General features: G+C 36.9%; 1 protein-coding gene and 1 pseudogene across 1 annotated transcript; both read right to left on the reverse strand.

Annotated features, from left to right (window-relative positions):
• Window positions 1-503: 503 nt before the first annotated feature.
• Window positions 504-2,393, reverse strand: LOC117914984 (UDP-glycosyltransferase 74E1-like). The gene is made up of 2 exons (XM_034830524.1): window positions 1,691-2,393; window positions 504-1,336 (listed from the first exon to the last, which is right to left on the reverse strand). Exons 1-2 carry the CDS (start codon window positions 2,336-2,338, stop codon window positions 605-607), a joined length of 1,380 nt encoding a protein of 459 aa, XP_034686415.1. The 5' UTR covers window positions 2,339-2,393; the 3' UTR covers window positions 504-604.
• A 2,441-nt stretch (window positions 2,394-4,834) lies between these two features.
• Window positions 4,835-11,545, reverse strand: LOC117915320 (annotated as a pseudogene).
• Between the last annotated feature and the right edge of the window lie 10,303 nt (window positions 11,546-21,848).

Consider the following 21,848-nt stretch of genomic DNA (forward strand, 5'->3'; position numbering starts at 1 on the left):
TAATTTAGCTATTAAACTTGAACACTATTCTTTTAATACTCTTCATAGCTCATAAGGAGACTGTCGACATGGAGAAATCTCCAGAAAAAGCATTTTATTTTAAGCATCTAACCAATGGTGAGGGTAGTCATGGTTTGAGAGATATGGGTCATTTTCCAATAAGTGTATGTCCAATATGACCGATGTATCACTTGGAGTAACCTTTAGTATGTAGATGTTATATGCTGGGGAGTAAACTCCCACAGTTTTAGTATTGTAGGGAGGAGTTTCACTCTAGCGCAATGTGTTCAGTGCATGTTTCCCTGTTTAAAATTCTTGAAAAATGTTTGTTTATTTTCCATTTTCACTTTATTAAGCAATCTAATTCTGTCAACCTTTTTTCTCACACTCCTGAGACCAATCCTTTCAAAATCTTAAACACACTAAATAAAAGATGCTGAAAGATGAACAATAGGAAGATTACTGTTAATTTAGAAATTTGAAAATCAAGTAAGTTAAGCTGAGACTTTTTTCATACAGATGAGTAACATGGAAGTAGATGGCCAAAAACAAAGGGACGGCGAATATAACTGAAACGGAAGTACAGAGATTTTACTGTTGTATTTCAATCTGAGCTGCATAAAAGTTCTGCAACAAATTCTTCCAAGTTCTTATCGGAGCTTCCTCCTTCATTTACTGCCTCTTTAGCTAACTCTTTCCACCTCGCAGCATTCCTTTTCATCTCATACCCTCTCTCTCCCTCCATAATTTCGCTTATGCACATCTCTATTTCCTCTCTCTCAACAATCCCTTTTTCATCGGCCTTAACTCTAACCCCAACTTGCCATACATCCTCAACAAATTTAGCATTAGTTGTTTGGTCTGAAAACCGAGGCATTGCTATCATTGGCACTCCCAAGCTCAGTGCCTCCAGTGTTGAGTTCCATCCGCAATGAGTCATGAAACACCCGACTGCTTTGTGAGCTAAAACTTCTAGTTGACAACACCAACTCACAACCAAACCCTTCTCGGATGTTTCCTCTATGAAATTGTTAGGGAGTTTTTTCTTTTCCAATTCTCTGACTACCCACATGAAGTGGTTGTTGCTCCTTTTCAGGCCCCATGCTAGTTCCTCCATCTGCTCTTCTCCCAGTGATGCCAAGCTTCCAAACGATACATAAACCACAGAACCAATGCCCTTTGTGTCTAGCCACGTAATGCAGGTATCAACATTCTGCTGGAAAAGGCTGAGGCCATAGTCTTTGTCATCCTCCAACCTCTTGTCCAAGTACATCGAAGGAACAGTTGGTCCTATTGTCTTGATTAATGGTCTTTGGCTTGCCATCCATTTCATTACCTAATGGAATTTAAGCAAGAAGTTAACAGAATGAAACAATTACTTAGCTATCATATCATGGAAAATAAAGACTCCAAGCTATGACATTAAGTAAAATTGGTTACTGTTGACCTTTCATCATCATGAAGCAAAGTTGGTTGTCGACTGGTAGTAATACATTTGGGTATTATTCCTCTCACTCTTTGTTATACTCTACGAGGTTAATTTCCATATTGAAAGCCTATAAATAGTGTGTGGTTTCTGTAACAGTGTCTATGCTACAGATGTTAATGTGTCCAAGTTAAGTAGCTAGACTAGCAGGTCGTTATGTTTGCATTATATGTAAGGTCTATATACAGGGTTTACAAGAAGTACCTGATCTTCCAACTTGTCAAAAGTGTTACACAATATCCACTTCCCTTTCTTGAAATTTGAAAATTGACTCAAGACGAGGTTCAGTAAAGCTGAGTCAACTGGGCTTTTAACATTGATAAATGATGGAAGATCGTCGACACGTAATAGTGGCATGGAAGGCATGGATACTGTTGATTCTTCTAAAGGAGTGTTGAATACCCCTTGATAGAAATGGTAATAGATAGCTGAAACAGCACATGATTGCGTGAAGAATGGAACCCCATCAAGGCCTAGGTGTTCAGCTAGGTCTTGTGCCCACGGCAAAACCGAGTCATAGATAAGGATTTTAGCAGGATGGTTGGATCTATTGTGCTTCTCCATAAGCGCGGCCAAGCCTTGTGAAGCTAATATTCTAAAACGCTCCAGATAGTCCTCAATACTTTCTTCTTGTTGGCGTCTGTCAAACTCTTCAGAAATTATCTCAATGTTGATGGAGCTAGTTTGGGCGTGCATGGACTGACTACTGGAAGTTGCCGCGATTACTAGTGTAACCTTGATACCTTTGGAGGCCAAGCGCTTGGAGAACTGGAGCATCGGGTTTATGTGACCCTGTGCATGGAAAGGAAGGACCATGATATGTGTTTCACTAACTCTTTTGTCACTCTCCATTTTCCTCCAAAACGATCTTTCTTTCTTCTTTAACCAGGCCAGATACAGAAGTCAGTATTTCTAGAGTTGCAGATGCTGGAAGGCCTAATCTTCCAACAATGAAAGGCCAGGAAAGTGGTCATTTTATGCGTCCGTCTTCTAGCTTTTATCTCTTCAGAGCCAGCAGCACCCTCATTTTTTAGGTACATGTAAACTATATAAATTAGTAACAATCTATGTCGGGAGGCCAATTGGATCGTCCTTTTCAATTAGAAACTTGATAAATTAGGAAAGGACCTTTGGCAAAAACTATTATATGGTATTTTGACATTTTGTTGGTGTTTCTTTCATGAAATAAGTTCTAGAGGTTCATGGTTTTAAGCTTATTTAATGAATACAAGTACAACTACCCTTCTCATATGGTGTACGTTTGACTGGCAGATCAAAGGGCGCTTCCAAATTAAGGAGAGAAGTTGGTAAAGATGCTTTTCCTTGGACATGATGTGCAGTTGTCCAATATATTTTTAATCTTTCAGAATGATTACACTTCTGCTGGATCTCATCTTCTCGTTCGTTTCCCTCGCTCTCTTTAGAAAGAGTCATTAGATATCATTCTGCTCAGTCCTTCAGCACCAACCATATATGTCAATTCTCCTTTTTCTCAACCAACAAATTCATGGGGAAAATCATAGCCATTAATTACCAGGAAAAGATCATTTGAGTTCAAACTATGTCAAAATTTCACCAAAAGAAATACAAGCTAGCTAGAGATATAAATGGCCAATCTCTTAAAATTAATATTAATCGATACAATTAGAATTAGTTATTAGCAATTAGGTAAAGAACCAATAAGTATAAGTGGCTAACATGATTAACTTGAGACATTTTAATCTCTTGGCATATCAAACTAAGACCTTGGCCATTGATCTTATTCTAATATTATATATCTTCTATTTTCTTGTCAACCAATTCTTCTTCTCCACTCCCTTATTTATAGAGTCCCTAATCCATATTGAAATTTATTATAATCAAATTACAAGAATCATATTCTTTCCCTCTCCTTTATTTTCAACCTTATGCAATATTGTAAGTTTTAAAAACTCAAAGTATGCATAGATATAACATGATGAAACAAAGAGATAACATGAGTTAGTTTACATATATTTTTAGGGGATTGCATGTTCTGGACTCAAATATTAGTTTTCTGCATGCATAAAAGAAATAGAGTTTTGTAGATGATGCATGTGTCCTTTCCGAAAGTGAATTAGAAGAAGCATCTGGTGATATGCTGTTATGAGATAATGGAATCCTGTTTTTTTCGCATATTGGTACTGTACATGTGAATCCTTCTTCAACGAGAAGGCAGAGGATGATACAAGGAATTGTGCCTCTATGTTTGTTTTGGACTATTTAATAGAAGAGAAACCTTACGAAAATCTTTTAAGGATGATGAGCTAAGGATTCAAGCACTAAAACACTCCATGATTTCTCTTTTCCTTTGGTCTATATAAACTCTCAATGTAGAAACTAGAATTGGATTATGTTAGATATGATTAACCATTGGTTTCTTGTTATCAAGAGGATGATTGTCTTTCTTTTTTTCTTTTTTTCTTTTTTATTTTTTATTTTTTATTTTGTTGTCTTTGCCTGCCCATCGTATATTTCCCATATGCCTTAGTTGCACCCTTTTTTTTGTTCAACGCTCGTTAATAAATTTATCTTGCTATTGTACATCGTAACACTCAACTTCCTTGCTAGAAATTAATTGAAGAATTCTATTGTTCAACTCTCATTCTTTTCATATAATTCTTTGGACAAATAAGTGCTAAATGTTAGCATCCACGAATCAGAACAGGGGGTTAAATTCGAATTTGGATTCTTGTAGAGAGTATTTAGAAAATAAAAAATGTTAAAGAAAATGATTTTTTTAATATTTGAGAAAGGAAGTTTCTTATATTTGAGAATAAGAAAAGGGAGTTTTAAAAAATGCTAAGAAAAAAGAAGAGGAGAAACCTAAAATTTTTCTCCCTAAACAATTTAATTTTCTTTCCCTTGACTTTTCCATTGACAAATAAAATAGAGAAATTTCATATTGTTTTTGGTATTTTTCCCGTTAAACTTTCTAAGAACTAAACATGCATTCATATCATAGTGAACACCAGTCTCTAAAAGCATATAATTAATATTCCACCTCGGTATCACTATTGATACCAATTATTCCTTTTGGTGTGTTGCTGTTGTACATATGCTGAAAGTGAGTTCCTACACAGTTGAGAACTCTATATTCTTAACAATTATATATGAAATTAGATGAAGCCTTGGAAGCTAGGACTATATATTAAGATACATCAAATATTAACATGTCCAAAAGTGTTGAAGGAGAGACGTTTTATATTTTTTGAAAAACAACCTAACATTAAGCTTAATCTCAATATAGAAAGTTGAATTAACAACACATTATTCATGTGAAAATAAAATGAGATCAAGGAAGAGAGGTCTTCTTGGTGTACATTAAAATCAGCTTCTCACAAGGGCAACAAATTCTGCAATGTTCTTATCAAAGGTCCCACCTTCATTTACTGCCTCTTTAGCCAACTGCTTCCACCTCAAAGCATTCCATTTCATCTCATTCATCTTCTCTCCTTCCATGGCTTCCCTTATACACTCCTCTATCTCCTCTCTTTTAACAATCCCCTTGTCATCCCCTTTAGCTCTAATCCCTACTCCCCACACATCCTGCACAAACTTAGCATTAGTTGGTTGATCTGAAAAAGCGAGGTATCGCAATCATTGGCACTCCCAAGCTTAGAGCCTCTAGAGTTGAGTTCCATCTTGTTCAGTTGTTGGCATTCCAGATTCCAAAACTTGAAGACTTAGTCTTTTCTGAAGATTAGCTCAAGTTTGTTATGACTTTGTTTGTTTTAAATTTCAAAAACAGGTGTAACAGCCTAAATAAATATGCAGGAAAAATAGAAAGAATTTTTTATTTTTCTTGTATAAATATCTCATCTCAAATGGAATTAAATTTATTAGCTTCTCTCTATCATATCTGTAGTTTTTTTCTTCATTATACTTGCAGCTTCATACCTGTAATTTCTCCAACAAGTGGTATCAGAGCCACAGTTGATCTTACAGGACCTGTGTTTTGAGAGAAAACCAAGAAAGTTCACTTCATAACCCATTTGAAACCACACTAGAAAATGGCAACTAGCAGCATCTCTTTGTTAGCTCCTCAAATCTTTGCTGGAGAAAACTATCAAATTTGTCCGTAAAGATGCAAACGTACCTAGAAGCATTTGATCTTTGGGAAGTTGTAGCTGAAGACAAACCAATAGCTCCACTTCCGACGAATCCTACCTTAGCACAAATCAGAGCTCATACTAACGAAAAGACCAAAAAGTGTAAAGCTAAGACTTTAATCCAAAATTCAGTTGCTGACTCAGTATTTCATAGAATTATGAATTGCAAAATAGCCAAAGAAGCCTGGGACAAGCTTAAATTGGAGTATCAAGGAAGTGATAGAACCAAACAAATGCAAGTGCTGAATTTGAAAAAGGACTTCGAGTCTCTAACCATGCAAGAAGATGAAACTATCACCAAGTATTCTGACAGAATTGCTTTGATTGTTAACAAAATCAGGTCGCTTGGTGAAGAATTTCCTGATGCAAGGATCGTGGAGAAGGTTCTTGTGACACTTCCTGAGAGGTTTGAGTCTAAGATTTCATCTCTTGAAGAATCTAGGGACCTTTCACAAATTTCACTTGCTAAACTAATGAACGCACTCCAAGCACAAGAGCAAATAAGACCTTTAAGGCAAGAGAACGTCACAAAAGGTGCTTTTCAAATGCAGACCCTACAATCTAATAAAGACAAAAACCAGTTCAGCAAGAAGAAAAGTAAAAGCAGAGAGAAGAGCAGCGAAGAAGGGCCCCAATAGAAGAAATATCCAACTTGCTCACATTGCAAGAAGACTACGCATCTAGAGAAATATTGGTGGTGAAGGCCAGATGCAATGTGCGGCAACTGCAAACAACTTAGGCATGTTACCAAAGTCTACAAATATACCTCAATCTCAGCAAGCACAAGTTGTTGATGCAGATTGGCAGGAGGAGAAACTCTTTGTATCATCATGTTTCTCAAGTCAAGACTCTTATAATGTTTGGCTCATTGATAGTAGATGCACACACCACATGTGTCACAATGCTACAATATTCAAGGACCTTGACAAAACCTACAACTCTACGATGAAAGTTGGCAATGGTGGATACGAGGATGTCAAGGGAAGGGGCACGGTTGCTATTAAAACAAATTCGACAATCAAGCTCATCTTTGATGTGTTATTTGTACCTGATATTAGTCAAAATCTATTGAGTGTAGGTCAAATGCTTGAAAATCAATATTCCCTGTAATTCAAAGACAAACAATGCATCATCTTTGATCCCCATGGAGAGAAATTGCTTTGTATGAAGATGAAAAGCAAGAGTTTTTCCATCAATTGGGAGAATGCTGCTGAATATGCATATGCTGGAGTTACTCAAAGTGTTTCAGACCTATGGCATAAACGATTTGGACACTATAACCAAATGAGCTTAGTAGAGCTAAAAAAACTTGAGTTGGTGGAAGACATGCCAAACATATCTGATGAAACTCAAATATGTGAGATTTGTCAATAAGGCAAACAAGCAAGGTTGCCATTCAAAAATAATCAAGCATGGAGAGCCACTGAAAAGCTTCAACTCATACACACCGATGTTTGTGGTCCCATGAAAACAACTTCTTTGAGTGGTAACAAATACTTCATTCTCTTTATAGATGACTATACTAGAATGTGTTGGGTATATTTTATCAAACTAAATAATGAAGTTTTATCTATTTTCAAACAATTCAAAGCCCTTGTAGAAAATCAAAGCAACTTGAGCATTAAAATCTTAAGGCCCGACAATGGTACAGAATATACCTCCAGTCAATTTGTTGAGTTTTGTAGCACTGCAAGCATCGAACGTCAGCTAACAACTCCATACACTCCACAACAAAATGGTGTATTGGAGAAGAATGAATCGAACCGTAATGGAGATGGCCAGGTGTCTTCTATTTGAGAAAAAAATGTCAAGTAATTTTTGGGCAAAGGTAGTTAACACCTCTGTATATTTGTTGAACAGGTTGCCTACAAAATCCTTGAAGAACAAAACACCATATGAAGCATGGTATGGTGTCAAGCCCTCTGTTAATCATCTTAAAATATTTGGAAGCATATGCTATTATCATGTACCAAAACCTAAAAGAAGCAAGCTGGACAGCATAGCTCATAAGGGCATTCTCATTGGCTATAGAACATCAACTAAGGGTTATAGAATATTCTGTTTGCAAACTAAGAAAGTTGTCTTGAGCAGGAATGTAAAAGTTGATGAAATGACAACTTGGGATTGGCAAAATAAAAAATATGCGCGCAATCTAATGTCGGCTTTGATAATCATGAAGATTTTCAAACTTCTAAATTTGTAGATGATTTTCCAGTGAGGGGCACAAGAAGCTTGGAGGACATCTATCAAAGGTGCAGTTTAGCAATAACTGAACCAACAAGTTATGTAGAAGCCAAAGATTCTAAAGCATGGAGAAAAGCAATGCTAGAAGAAATGAAGATGATTAACAAGAATGAAACCTGGCAGCTTGTGGAGAGACCCAAAAATCACAAGGTGATTGGAGTGAAGTGGGTTTTCAAAACAAAACTCAATCTTGATGGTTTGATATGCAAGCACAAAGCTAGGCTAGTGGTGAAAGGATATGCTCAACAATATGGTGTTGATTATCACGAGACTTTTGCTCCTATGGCAAGGTATGACACTATCAGGCTACTTTTTGTACTATCTACTCAAAATTCTTGGCATATTCATCAGTTAGATGTTAAATCTGCCTTCTTAAATGGATTTGTTGATGAAGAGATGTATGTAGAGCAACCAGATGGGGTTGTGGCTCCAGGCAAAGAGGACTATGTGTACCTTCTAAGGAAAGCATTGTATGGCTTGAAACAAGCCCCCAAGGCTTGGTATGAAACCATGGACAAGCATCTGACCAAACTTGGTTTTGTTAGAAGTCAGAGTGAAGCAACCTTATATGTAAAAACTGATGATGTCTAGTTTGTAATAGTCTTTCTTTATGTAGACGACATGCTTGTAACAGGAAATCAGCCCGGGTTAATTCAAAACTTCAAGGATGAGATGAACAAAGTCTTTGAAATGACCGATCTTGGAGTCATGAAGTACTTTTTGGGAATGGAAGTGATGCAGTCATGTTCAAGAATTTTCATATGCCAACAGAAGTATGCTATGGATATGCTGAAAAAATTTAAAATGCAATATTGCAAGCCTGTGTCTACTCCTATGACAACTAGCGAGAAGTTAAGCAAGGATGACGGCTCCGAGAAAATAGATGAAGGCTTATATAGAAACTTAATTGGTAGCCTTTTATACCTAATAACTAGCAGACCTAACATACTGTTTGTTGTTAGTGTGCTTTCCAGGTTCATGCACTCACCAAGTGAGAAACATTTTTAGGCAGCTAAAAGAGTATTAAGGTACATCAAGAGAACTATTGCTCTTGTCATTTTTCAAAATCTGCAAAAGGTGATTTGAAGCTGTTAGGCTACTCCGACAGTGATTGAGGAGGTTGTGTTGATGATTCAAGAAGTACTTCATGGTACTTATTCTCCCTAGGCTCAGGTTTTTTCACTTGGAGCTCAAAGAAACAAGAAACCACAGCCCAATCCATAGTAGAGGCAGAATACATTGTTGCTGCATCTGCTATAAATCAAGCTTTATGGTTAAGAAAAATACTAAAAGACTTGGGATAAGAGCAAGTTGAAGCAACCAACATTATGTGTGACAACATTTTTGCAGTATCAATTTTGAAAAATCCTGTGTTTCATGGTCAAACAAAGCATATTAAGATCAAGTATCATTTTATTAGAGAAGTTCAACAATCCAATGAAGTGTTACTTGTTCATTGTTCCTCTAAAAATCAACTCGCAGATATATTCACAAAGCCTTTACCAATGAAAGGTTTGAAGCTCTTAAGCAGAAGATAGGTGTTTGTCATCCGAATGCCAAGGAGGACTAGTGTTCAATTGTTGGCATTCCAGATTCCAAGCCTTGAAGACTTAGTCTTTTCTGAAGATTAGCTCAAGTTTGTTATGATTTTGTTTGTTTTAAATTTCAAAAACAAGTGTAACAACCTAAATAAATATGCAGGAAAGATAGGAAGAATTTATTATTTTTCTTGTATAAATATCTCATCTCAAATAGAATAAAATTTATCAGCTTCTCTCTATCATATCTGTAGTTTTTTTCTTCATTATACTTGCAGCTTCATACCTATAATTTCTCCAACACATCCACAATGAGTCATGAAGCACCCCACAGCTTTGTGAGACAAGACTTCAAGTTGAGGACACCAACTCACAACCAGACCCTTTTCAGAAGTCTCTTCTAGAAGATTTTCGGGGAGTTTTTCCTGTTCAGATTCTCTGACTACCTACAGGAAGTTGGTGTTGCTCCTCTTAAGGCCCAATGCCAGTTCCTCCATCTGCTCTTGTTCCAGTGAAGCCCAGCTCCCGAATGACATATAAACCACGGAGCCGATTCCCTTTGTGTCTAGCCATGTGATACAGGTGTTGTTGGTCAATTTGAAAATGCTAAGGCCATAACCTTTGTCCTGATCCAATCTATCATCTAAGTAAACTGATGGGATGGTTGGTCATACTGTCTTGATCATTGGCCATTAGCTTGCCATCCAGTTCACTACCTAATGAAATTCATTTAAAGATTATTCAATATTATAAGGTAATTATATATATATATATATATATATATATATATATATATATATATATATATATATATATATATATATATATATATAATTACCTTATATATAAAGCACCCCACAGCTTTGTGAGACAAGACTTCAAGTTGAGGACACCAACTCACAACCAGACCCTTTTCAGAAGTCTCTTCTAGAAGATTGTTGGGGAGTTTTTCCTGTTCAGATTCTCTGACTACCTACAGGAAGTTGGTGTTGCTCCTCTTAAGGCCCAATGCCAGTTCCTGCATCTGCTCTTGTTCTAGTGAAGCCCAGCTCCCGAATGACATATAAACCACGGAGTCGATACCCTTTGTGTCTATCCATGTGATGCAAGTGTTGTTGGTCAATTTGAAAATGCTGAGGCCATAGCCTTTGTCCTGATCCAATCTATCATCTAAGTAAACTGATGGGATGGTTGGTCCTACTGTCTTGATCATTGGCCATTAGCTTGCCATCCAGTTCACTGCCTAATGAAATTCATTTAAAGATTATTCAATATTATAAGGTAATTATATATATATATATATATATATATATATATAAGAAGAGAACTAGCACAAAATATTGAGTGAATAAGGAAACATTCTTTTATGAACCTAGGCTTTAGCCCAAAAGGTGAATTAGGTTTACACTTGTTTTATGATGGAGTCAAGTGGTGAACATAGAAAGATCAATCTAAACTAGGAAGAGCTAGGCAAAAAACTGACAACTGAAATTTAATATGGTAAAGATCTGAGTAAGAAAAAAAAAACAACTTTCTTATGTATGTATTGGTACAATGATGTAAATAGTACCTCATGTTCCAACTTAATTGTGGAAAGTGTTGAAGAAGACGCATTTCACTTTGTGGAAGGTTGAAAATTGATTCAAGTTCATCTTCAGAATAGCTGGGTATGAGTCCATGTCCTTAACCGAAGATGGCAGATCATGATTGGTATCCAATGGTGGCAAGGAAGGTATTGATATCATTGACTCTTCCAAAGGAAGCTTGAATGTCCCATGGTTCTCATGATAATAGATGCCAGAAACAACACATGATTGAGTGAAGAAGGGAGTTGCATCCAGACCCACTCAATCAGCCACATCTTGTACCTATAGTATAACCGAGTCATACACACGAATCTGAGCAGGGCTATCGGACCTGTTGTGCTTCTCAATAAGCTGAGCCAAGCTTTGTGAACCTACAATCCTAAAACGCTCCAAATAGGTCTCAAGACTTTCGTCTTTCTGTTGGCCAAGCTCATTAAATAGGAGCTCTATGGTAATGGAGCTAGACGTTTGGGCATGCATGGACTGAATAATAGAGGTTGTGGTGCTAACTAGTGTGACCTTGAGACCTTTGGAGACTAGACGCTTGCAGAACTGAAACATTGGACTGATGTGACCTTGTAAAAGGAACGGAAAAACCATAACATGTGGTTCAGTGATTCTTGTGTCTCTCTCCATTTTTCCTTCTAAAGATGTCTCTCTTTCTTCTTTAATCTGACCAAAGATAGAAGGTAGTATTTGTAGAGCTGCAGATGCTGGAAGGCCTAATCCTACATCTATCAAAGGTAAAAAAAAGTGTCGATGTAATAGTTTTCTGTCTTCTGGCTCTTGTCTATTCATACCAGTTTCACCTAATAATTTTATGGCGTGTGTAAAACTTTATCATTATTAGATGTTGTTACATGGTATTTCTGAATAAAATAGTCTTAAAATTCTTGTTGGAAGTTTTTCATGTGGTGTTTCGACTTGTAGATAGAAGTTATAACGAAAGCATCCTCAAATCAAGAAAATCCCTCAAATCTAGCAACAAAAATGACTGCAGATTTTTAGCCTTCATTCAAGAATGTAACAACCTTTATTTTCCTTGTAACCGATAGCCTTAATTCTAGGAAACTTACTTAGAATAGCCCTTGTTAAACGTGTATTTATTTTCTCATACAATCTCTTGTAAAAGTGTAATATTTTTCAAACAGAGTAGTAATACATTATTGAGAAATTCTCAAACTTCATCATGGTATCAGAGCAACCTTCCTCTCACGAGAACTCGATCCCCAACTCTGAAAACACCCACCACCCGATTTCCACTCCACCATCCCCAACCAACATTCCTCTCATTGCTCTCAACATATCTGCTCAAATAAATGAAAACTCACACCATCAACCTTCCCTCAATGGCATGCCTAGTTTGAAGCCCTCCTAATTGGCTACAATCTACTTGATTATGTCATAGATGACAATCCTCCTCCTCCTCCGAGTGATTCCTCCACTACCAATCCATAGAAAACCCACTGAATAAGACAAGATAAACTTATCCTCAGTGCCATTTTGGTATCCACCACCTCCACAATCACCCCATTCATTTCCGCTGCACAAACATCACAACAGGCATGGCAAAAATTACATACCTTGTATGTGAGAAAATCTCGTACTCGGGCCATGCAATTGAAGGAGGAACTCACAATGATTAAGGGAATCAGACAGTTCAAGAATACCTACACACTGTCAAGGCTTTTGCTGACGAAATCTCCCTCATCGATCATCCCATTGCAGATGATGATCTCACCTTGTACATTCTCAATGGACTGGGCAGTGATTTTCAAGAAATCGTGGCACCTATACGAATAAGAGAAAAACCACTCGCGTTCGAGGAATTGCATGATCTGCTCGTAGGCCATGATGCCTACCTCTGACGCCTTGAAACCACCACACAACAACTGGTTGTGTCGGCCAACTACTCCAATCGGCGTCTTGCTTCTTCATCCGGTGACCAACACTCTAAAGGTAACTTCAAAAATGGGTATGGCCGAAATGGGGGTTCATCACGCCACGATTCCAATCAAGGCTCTTATCACCTATTTGGAAGCCTAAATAATTCCAAGAAATCCAATGGGCAGCGCAAATACACTCCAAAGTGCCAAATCTGTGATGAACTGGGCCACATTGCAAAACATTGTCCATGTCTGCACTTTGCTGAGCCCACTGCCAATTATGTTTCCATTTCACCTACAATAAACCCAAAATGACTTATTGATTCTGGAGCTTCACAAAAATTACTGGTGATTTATCCAATTTATCTATTCACTTTGAGTATGACGGCACTGATGAAGTTGTCATAGGTGACGGTTCAGGTTTACATGTCTCGCACGTTGGCTCATTGGTTCTCAAATCACCCACACACACTTTTCATTTAAATGATACTCTTTGTGTTCCTATTATTCGCAAAAATCTCATTTATATCCATCACTTCACCTCACAAAACAATGTTTTTGTTGAATTTCATCCCTTGTTTTTCCTTGTTAAGGACAAGATCATAGGGACAGTTCTACTCAAAGGTGCGTGTGAAAATGGCGTTTACACTCTCCCAGATTTACTGGTGCAAGCTTCTCCAAAAATGGTTGTCAATGTGCATGAACGAACCTCAATCAATAGGTGGCACAAACGTCTTCGACATCCCTCTCAAAAAATAGTTCATCACCTTGTTAAGAATTTTTCTATTCCAATAATATAAGAAGAACATAATTCTCATCTTTGTACCTCTTGTTTTATTACTAAAGCGCACAAACAACCATTTCTGACCAATAGCCTTCAAAGCTATGCACCTCTTGATTTAATTTATAATGATGTTTGGGGTCCCTCAAATACAATTGGTATTGATGGATCATGGTATTATTTGATTTTGGTTGATCATTTTACAAATTATATTTGGTTTTATCCAATGGAAACCAAATCTTAAGTAAGCATGATATTTCCTCAATTTAAACATCTCGTTGAAAATCGATTTCAATCAAAAATCAAAAGTATTTACTCGGATAATGGTGGTGAATTTGTTGCCTTAAAAAAATATTTTTCTATACATGGCATAAGTCATTACACCACAGCTCCTCACACACCACAACAAAATGGTGTATTCGAGCGTCGTTATTGTCATTTGGTAGAAATGGGTCTTACCTTTTTACATTATGCTTCTTTACCTCTCTCATATTGGCCTCATGCCTTTTCAACAGTTACTTACCTCATCAACAGACAGTCAACCCCCCTCCTATATAACAAATCCCATTTTGAAGCATTATTTCATCAGCCCCCCAACTATCTTAAACTAAAAAATTCGGGTGTCTATGTTTTCCTCTCACCAAGCCATATATAGCACACATAAGTTGTAGCCCAAGGCAACACCATGTTTGTTTGTGGGCTATTCCCCAACCCAGAATGCGTATAAATGTCTTGACCCACAAGCCCATAAACTATATTTATCTAGGCACGTTCCATTTGACGAAAGTCAAACCCATCCTCTCCTCCGTTCAGTCGACACATAGGTACCAGCCATGTCCATTTCGCCTGCGCCACCTGTGTCGCTCACACTTTTGTAGCAATCACTGCCAATGCCAACGAGAGGTAACGTCATTTTCGTCTCATCTCCAGGTAACTGCCTCGACTCCTCTTCTTCTCCTTTTCGAGATATGCAATCCCAAAATTCATGTCCTAATTCCTCTCAATCACATGAACACTAGCACTCTAACTCAAATTCACACACAAATCCACTCTCAAAACCCATGGTTGTCCATGATGACCATCATAGTGACCCTCCACTGCCTCCTTCTCACCGCATCCACACCATGACCACTCGGTCCATGAATAATATTCATAAGCCCAAACAGTTCAACTCCGTGACCAAACACCCACTCCCACCAACCATTGAACCAACATGTGTGGGCCAAGCACTTAGTGAACCTCACTTAAAATGGAAGGCAAGGCTCAGTCGTGGAGGAAAAGAACGAGAAAGAGAGATGAGCTTTCCAAGAGTGAGAAGTGATGGGGCTTTGCAAGCAAGGGGTTGGCGATGGGATTTGCAACATTTTGAACTTCCAACGTTGTGGGAGAGCTCTTTGCCGTCATGAGGAGAGAGGGAGAGCTTTTCAATGCACCGTCGAGGGTGGAAGGTGACGGGGCTTTGCAAGCGAGGGGTTGGCAACTGGGATTTGCAGCGTTTTGAGGGTGAAGTTGGGAGGTGGCGCTAGGTGCTGCCAAAGGGACAACGGGATTTGCGTTAGGTGCTGTCGAGGTTGGGAGGGCTTTTCAGCGCGTGGCGGGAAGAGGTAGGGCGGGGTTCCCAGCGCCAGGGGTGCTGTCGACAGGATGATGCTCCAGACGACAATGGATGTACCGATGCCGGCTGGACAATGCTCCAAGTGACCGTGGGAGTACCAACCACACGGGGAACGGGGAAGAAAATGAATTGTTGGGTCCGAAAAGAACCAACCGGTTCGTCCGGTTCACCGATCGAACTGCCGGTTCAAATGATCCAATTCCGGTTCAATTGCTTCTTGGTCCAATTGGCCGAATCGAATCGAAACAGTGACCGACCGACGATCAAACCGGTCGATCTAGTCCAGTTTTTAAAACCATGCTCACCTCTCTTCATCCTCCCCACTAGACTCTCTTCTCTTCTTAAACAGGTCACTTGTATAAGGTAGTATTCATAAAGTACTTGCAGATAGTGAAAGGCCTAATTCTACAACAATCAAAGGCCAAGCAAGTGACCATTCAACATATTTTTCTGTCTTTTGGCTTTTATCCCTTATTTACCGAGATTTAAAATAATCAGATATATGACCAATATATCCTTGATATATCCAATATCCAGGTGTAGACCCCTTGTGGGGGGGGCCCGGGAGAGAGTTTTTTTTTTCTCTCTTCTTTGCATTTCTTTTTTGAAATAAGGGGACCCCTTTTCTCTTGGGAAACCGGCTGCATGGGCATAGCAGGGGCCATGCTGGTGGTTGAGAAGTCATGTTGGCTGATAGAGGAATAGTAGGGTTGGTGATGGCTTGCTAAGGAAGACATAAACAGAGGAGGGGATTGAGCTTTAGGTGGGACTGTCGAGAGGGGATTTTTGGAGGCTACGGGTGAGAGAGCTGGAGGAAGGTAAGCCCACTAGTTTTGTCGGCATTGGAGGAGGATTGAAGGATTTTATAGCTAAACGGAGCCTTACTAGAAGGAGGTCCTTTCAAGTATGAATATAAATTATTTATTGTTTGATCTAGCTTCTTATCACTCTTCTATGTTTCCTACTTATGTCTGAGAGTTTGTTGGTTTACTTGGGGTGGATAATGAAGGCCACATGTTGATTGCTAATACATAATCCTGAACTCATGTTTGATGTTGTTGATCTTAATATGCTTTGCTTCCACTGTGAAGTACTCTACAATCCTACCCACGTTTATTTTTTATGTGTTTATTCTCACCTAATCGGAAGACTCACTTATGATTCATGAAGTGAAGCCTCATTTGAAGATATTTTCATCTGTTGTCTTCCATGCTTTGTTTCTATGATCTCTTCCTCATTGTGGCTATTCTTTATTCTTGGATTGCACTCAATGTATGGACTGTGAGAGAAAAGATGGTGAAGAGGCGGAAAGATAAGTCACCTTCAAGGTAATGTTCTGCTAGATCCAAGTATAAAAAGAAGCTCAATGCAATAGTGCCTGAAAGGAAGACTACTTGGAGCTGATTATCATAGCACTCTCGCCATGGCACCTTTGTCGTTCATCACCGCCTCCCTAGCCATGGCCACCTTTACTACCCATCAAACCAGCCCACTACCCATTCCATTAATTCCATGCACGCATCCTATACCCAACAAACCCCATGAATCCGCCACCACCTGTTCTCTCTCTACGTCCTCTATCAAACCCACATATCCTTACACCCACCCTCATATCCATCTTTCATGCCTCCATGCGTATCACTTCTTTTTAACACCACCATACCCCCCACATTTTCACCATGCATAGCCACCTTTCATACCCATCTCTTCTCATCTTGGCATGGCCATGCACGTCCACATTGAACCCATTCCATGCACACCACATGCATGTATGTACTCATCCCACCACCATTGGACTCACTTCCTCTCCTTAATTCACTCACCACCTATTTCTCACCCATTTATCTCTCATCTCTATGCCCATCTTTTTCTCCTTACTCACTTTTCACAATACCCATGAATGTTGCCACATTTTCTCTCTCTACACCACGTTTCCATTTTCTAACTCCCACCTCATCACCCATGATTCCTATCCTTCCTCCCATGCAAATATCTCACCACTAGTAATCCTTGCTTTCATCATCATGCATGTAGCCACCTCCATCACGCCACATCCATTGCATACCCGACTTTCCCATACCCGCGGACATCTCTCACTCACCTTCTTTTCGTCCCTGTCAAACTCACAAAACCACCATTCTTGGTGAAGATGGACTCCTGGAAGCATGGCGATTTCTCCCTCATGAGTCCCCTTTGAAGCGACCGTCGTGGAAGAGTGAAGAGAAAGGGGCTTGAAGGTTGCTGCCAAGGAGGCTGCTAGTGGAGCTGATGATGCCCGATTGGAGTGGTGGGCTGTGAGGGAGTTTGGAGCCTTTTAAGCTTGCCCATAGGTGGAGGTTTGAGCCCAAGCCCAGGTTTGTGATAGAAATGCGTTTTGGGCTTGCCCATATTGGCCTTGAACTTGGGCTTAAGTTGGAGCCCAGGCCCAAGCTTTGATGGTGATGGTGCCTTGGGCTTAAGTTGGAGCCTAGACCTAAGCTCTTGGTGACAAGTTTGGGCTTGAGTTGGAGCCCAACCCAAGCATGTTGATGAAGAGCCTCATACCTCCTATGCTAGTCACCCTCATTGGCCCATGCCCACATCAATTTAGCCCATTAGGTTGCCTAGGGTCTCCAACGGCCGGGTCGGGCCGGGCCGTAAATAGGAGGCCCGCGGCCCAGTCAATGGGCCGGGCCATGCTAAAATGCTAGGCCTGCGGCCCGGCCTATGAGCTCGCGGGCTGACGGGCTGGCGGGCGGGCTTTTTGAATTAAGCCAAAATGGCTTTCAAAAAAGCCAAGGGAAGGGAGAGGGGAGGATTTGAACCCCTCCCCTCATGTTTAAACTTTAAGCTTCTAACCAACTAAACTACATTCTTTTTATGTTTATTAATTGAGTTAGTTATATATATATATAAATAAAGTATATTATTTTAGAAAAAAAAAAAATTAAAGGCTCCAGCCCATATGACCGTTGGAGCTAAGCCTCCAACGGTCACATGGCCAATTATTTTGAATTTTGAATTTTTTTTTTTTTTTAACCTTCCTATAAATACATTTTCTTCCTTTTCATTTTTTCATCAAATTCTCTCTATTTCTCTCTATTTCTCTCACAATCTACAATATTTCAAATTCTTTTATTTTTCCCTCAAATTATACAATATTGTTGGTGGTGCAAAACAAACATTGGTGGCTCCAAGAGTTCAAATTTGCTATGAATTTCTGCATCGGTTCTCTAATTGAGTAACATACTTCACCCCTACTACTTTATTTTTTTATATTTATTACTTTATTATTTTTGGCATAATATTTTATCAATAATTATAATATGACAAGTGCTTCTTCATCTAGTCCATGTGATGAAATATCATCAAACAAAAAATTTACTTCAAATATATGGAATTTTTTTGATAAAATAGAAATAATTTTAGAAAATAATAAAAAAGAAATAAAAGCAAAATGTAAAATTTGTAATAAATTTCTTACTGGTGGCTCAAATATAGGCACAAGTCATTTAAAAAGATATCATGAAAATTGTAAAACTAAAAATAATGTAGATATTAGAAATTATATGCAATTAGGTAAAAATGAAAATGGAAATTTAAAAACATTTTCTTATGATGAATCTAACTGTCGTGAAGAAATGATTGATTATATAATAAGAGCAGAACAACCTTTCAACATGATGGAAACTCATGATTTTGCAGGAACAATTCAACGAGGTATTAATCCTCAATTTAAAGGTTGGTCTGGAAATACAGTTAAAAGAGATATTATGAAAAAAATTTATACGCAAAAAGAAATTTTAAAAAAAAAGTTTGCAAATCTTGAAGGAAATATTTGTTTAACATCTGATATTTGGACATCTTTAACTCACACTGGTTTTTTATGTATAACTGCTCACTACATTGATAATGAATGGAAATTAAATAAAAGAATAATTTCATTTAAATTAATAAATGTTCCACATAGTGGTAAAAATATAGCATCTTTAATAAATGATGAAATTATAGATTTAGGCATTCGTGATAAAATATTGACAATAACATTAGATAATGCTGCTAATAATGATGCAGCAATACATAGACTAAAATGATATTGACAAGTAAAAGAAGATCATGCTAAAATATTTCATGTGCGTTGTTGTGCACATATTTTAAATTTAATTGTAAAGGATGGATTAAAAAATGTTGATAGTACATTGGAAAAAATTAGAGGCATTGCATATAGTATTAATAGTTCTCAAGCAAAACATGAATTATTTTTTTATTGTTGCAAAATGTTAAATATGAAAAGAAAAAATATAAATTTAGATATGGCTATTAGATGAAATTCCACATATAAACTTTTACAAAATATTACAAAATATAGAAAAGTAGTCGAATTAAATGAAATACAATTAATTAACAATGATTGTGAAGCAGATATTTATGCATTAAATTATTATGATTGGCATATTGCGGATCTTTTAAGAGATCTTTTTGAAATTTTTGATACTTCAACAAACATTTTTTGTGGTGTATATTATCCAACTTCAAATCGAGTTATTATGCAAATAACTAATATTTTTATTGTACTTCAAAAATATTTAAGTTTTGAAATATTTAATGATAAAATATTTGCAATGATAGAAAAATTTAGAAAATATTGGGGAGAAATGCCTTTAATTTTTTATATTACTTTAATTGTGGACCCTAGATTGAAATTTGAAACTTTGGATGAATGGTTAACAATTATTTATTTTAATGACCAAATAAAAATTGAAGAAATTAAAAATGAAATAAATTCATTATTATATAATTTATATAACTATTATAAAGAAAAATATGGTAATGATATTAATACTATTAAATTACCACCTACATCTACAAACTCCTCATCTTTTTATAAAGGAGCTCTAAAAATGTTGAAAAGTCAAAAAAAGACTACAAATAGTTCTCCAAATAATACATCTGATTTAGATAAATATCTTAATACTGATATAATTTTATTTGAAGATCAAGAAGATTTTGATATTTTAATATGGTGGAAATCACATCAACACAAATATCTTGTGATTTCTATAATTGCTCGTGATGTACTAACAGTTCATGTGAGAACAGTTGCATCAGAAGCTGCTTTTAGTGCAGGTGGAAGAGTAGTTAGTAAAAAAACGATGCAACTTAGCGCCAGATGTTATTAAAGCGGGGATATGTGTGAAAGATTGGGAAATAGCAGATAAAAGGATGAACGATTCCATTCGAGAAACAAAAATGCTTGCCGATATGGAATCTTTAAAATTATCAAGATCTTCATGGATGCATGATAGTTCACCATCATCGCCAAAAAATAATGACTAAATGTATATTATATTTTTATTTTTTGTGGTTGAAAAATACAGATGATTGACAAATAAATAGGTGCCAACCTAGTTGGGATGTATTTATTTTGTAGTGATGTAAACTTTTCCCACATTTTCAAATGTAATTATACATTCAATGAATAAAATTTTGAAATGAATATTTTTTTTAATACTTTTATTTTTGTAGTTTTTTTTTAAAGAGGCGGGCCTGCGGGCCTAAAATTAGGCCCGCGGCCCGGCCCGCCCAGAAACAAGCTCGAGCCCGGCGGGCTTAGGCCGGGTCGGGCCTAAAGCGGGCCGCGGGCTTTTTGGAGACCCTTGAGGTTGCCCAAATCCTAAATAATTCTCTTAAAAATCTCTAATATCCATAATTAATTAATTCAATCATTCCCTTTTATTTGTTATCTTATTCTATTTCTACCAATTTATTTAACTCAACTTGAATACGATTAAAGGACAAATTATTAAGGTTGGATATCCTTTCAAAACACAAGATAATTTATATTTCACCTTTCCATCTTTAAATTATGTCTAAATCACCATATATGAAAAACTTTTGTATAAATTAATTTATATTGGACTCAAAGAATTTTCTACATTCTAAACTTTAAATCCCATTTTCAAAACTTAGGTCTTTGAGTAATTTTTCAAAAGTCCCATGTCTTAATTTAATTCTTCAAATATTCATTTAAATCTTATTTTCATCAATTAGAATTTTAATCTCGTATTTATCTAGTTATTTAAAGTTTAATCCTTCAAAAATTCCATGTTTTAATTTAATTTTCCAATCCTAAAAATTCTACAATTCATTTAAACCTTATTTTCATCAATTAGAATTATAATCCCATATTTATCTACTTATTTAAAGTTTAATCCTTCAAAAATTCCATGTTTTAATTTAATCTTTCAAATCCTAAAAACTCTGCAATTCAACTAAATCTTATTTTCATTAATTAGAATTATAATCTCATATTTATCTAGCTATTTAAAGTTTAATCCTTCAAAAATTTCATGTTTTAATTTAATTTTTCAATCCTAAAAATTCTGCAATTCATTTAAATCTTATTTTCATCAATTAGAATTATAATCTCATATTTATCTAGTTATTTAAAGTTTAATCCTTCAAAAATTCCATGTTTTAATTTAATCTTTCAAATCCTAAAAACTCTACAATTCAACTCAATCTTATTTTCATTAATTGTAATCCCGCATTTATCTAGTTATTTAAAGTCTAATCCTTCAAACATTCCATATTTTAATTCAA

This window comes from Vitis riparia, chromosome 5 (assembly GCF_004353265.1).
Source record: "Vitis riparia cultivar Riparia Gloire de Montpellier isolate 1030 chromosome 5, EGFV_Vit.rip_1.0, whole genome shotgun sequence".
In the NCBI taxonomy this organism is placed as follows: Eukaryota; Viridiplantae; Streptophyta; class Magnoliopsida; order Vitales; family Vitaceae; genus Vitis; species Vitis riparia.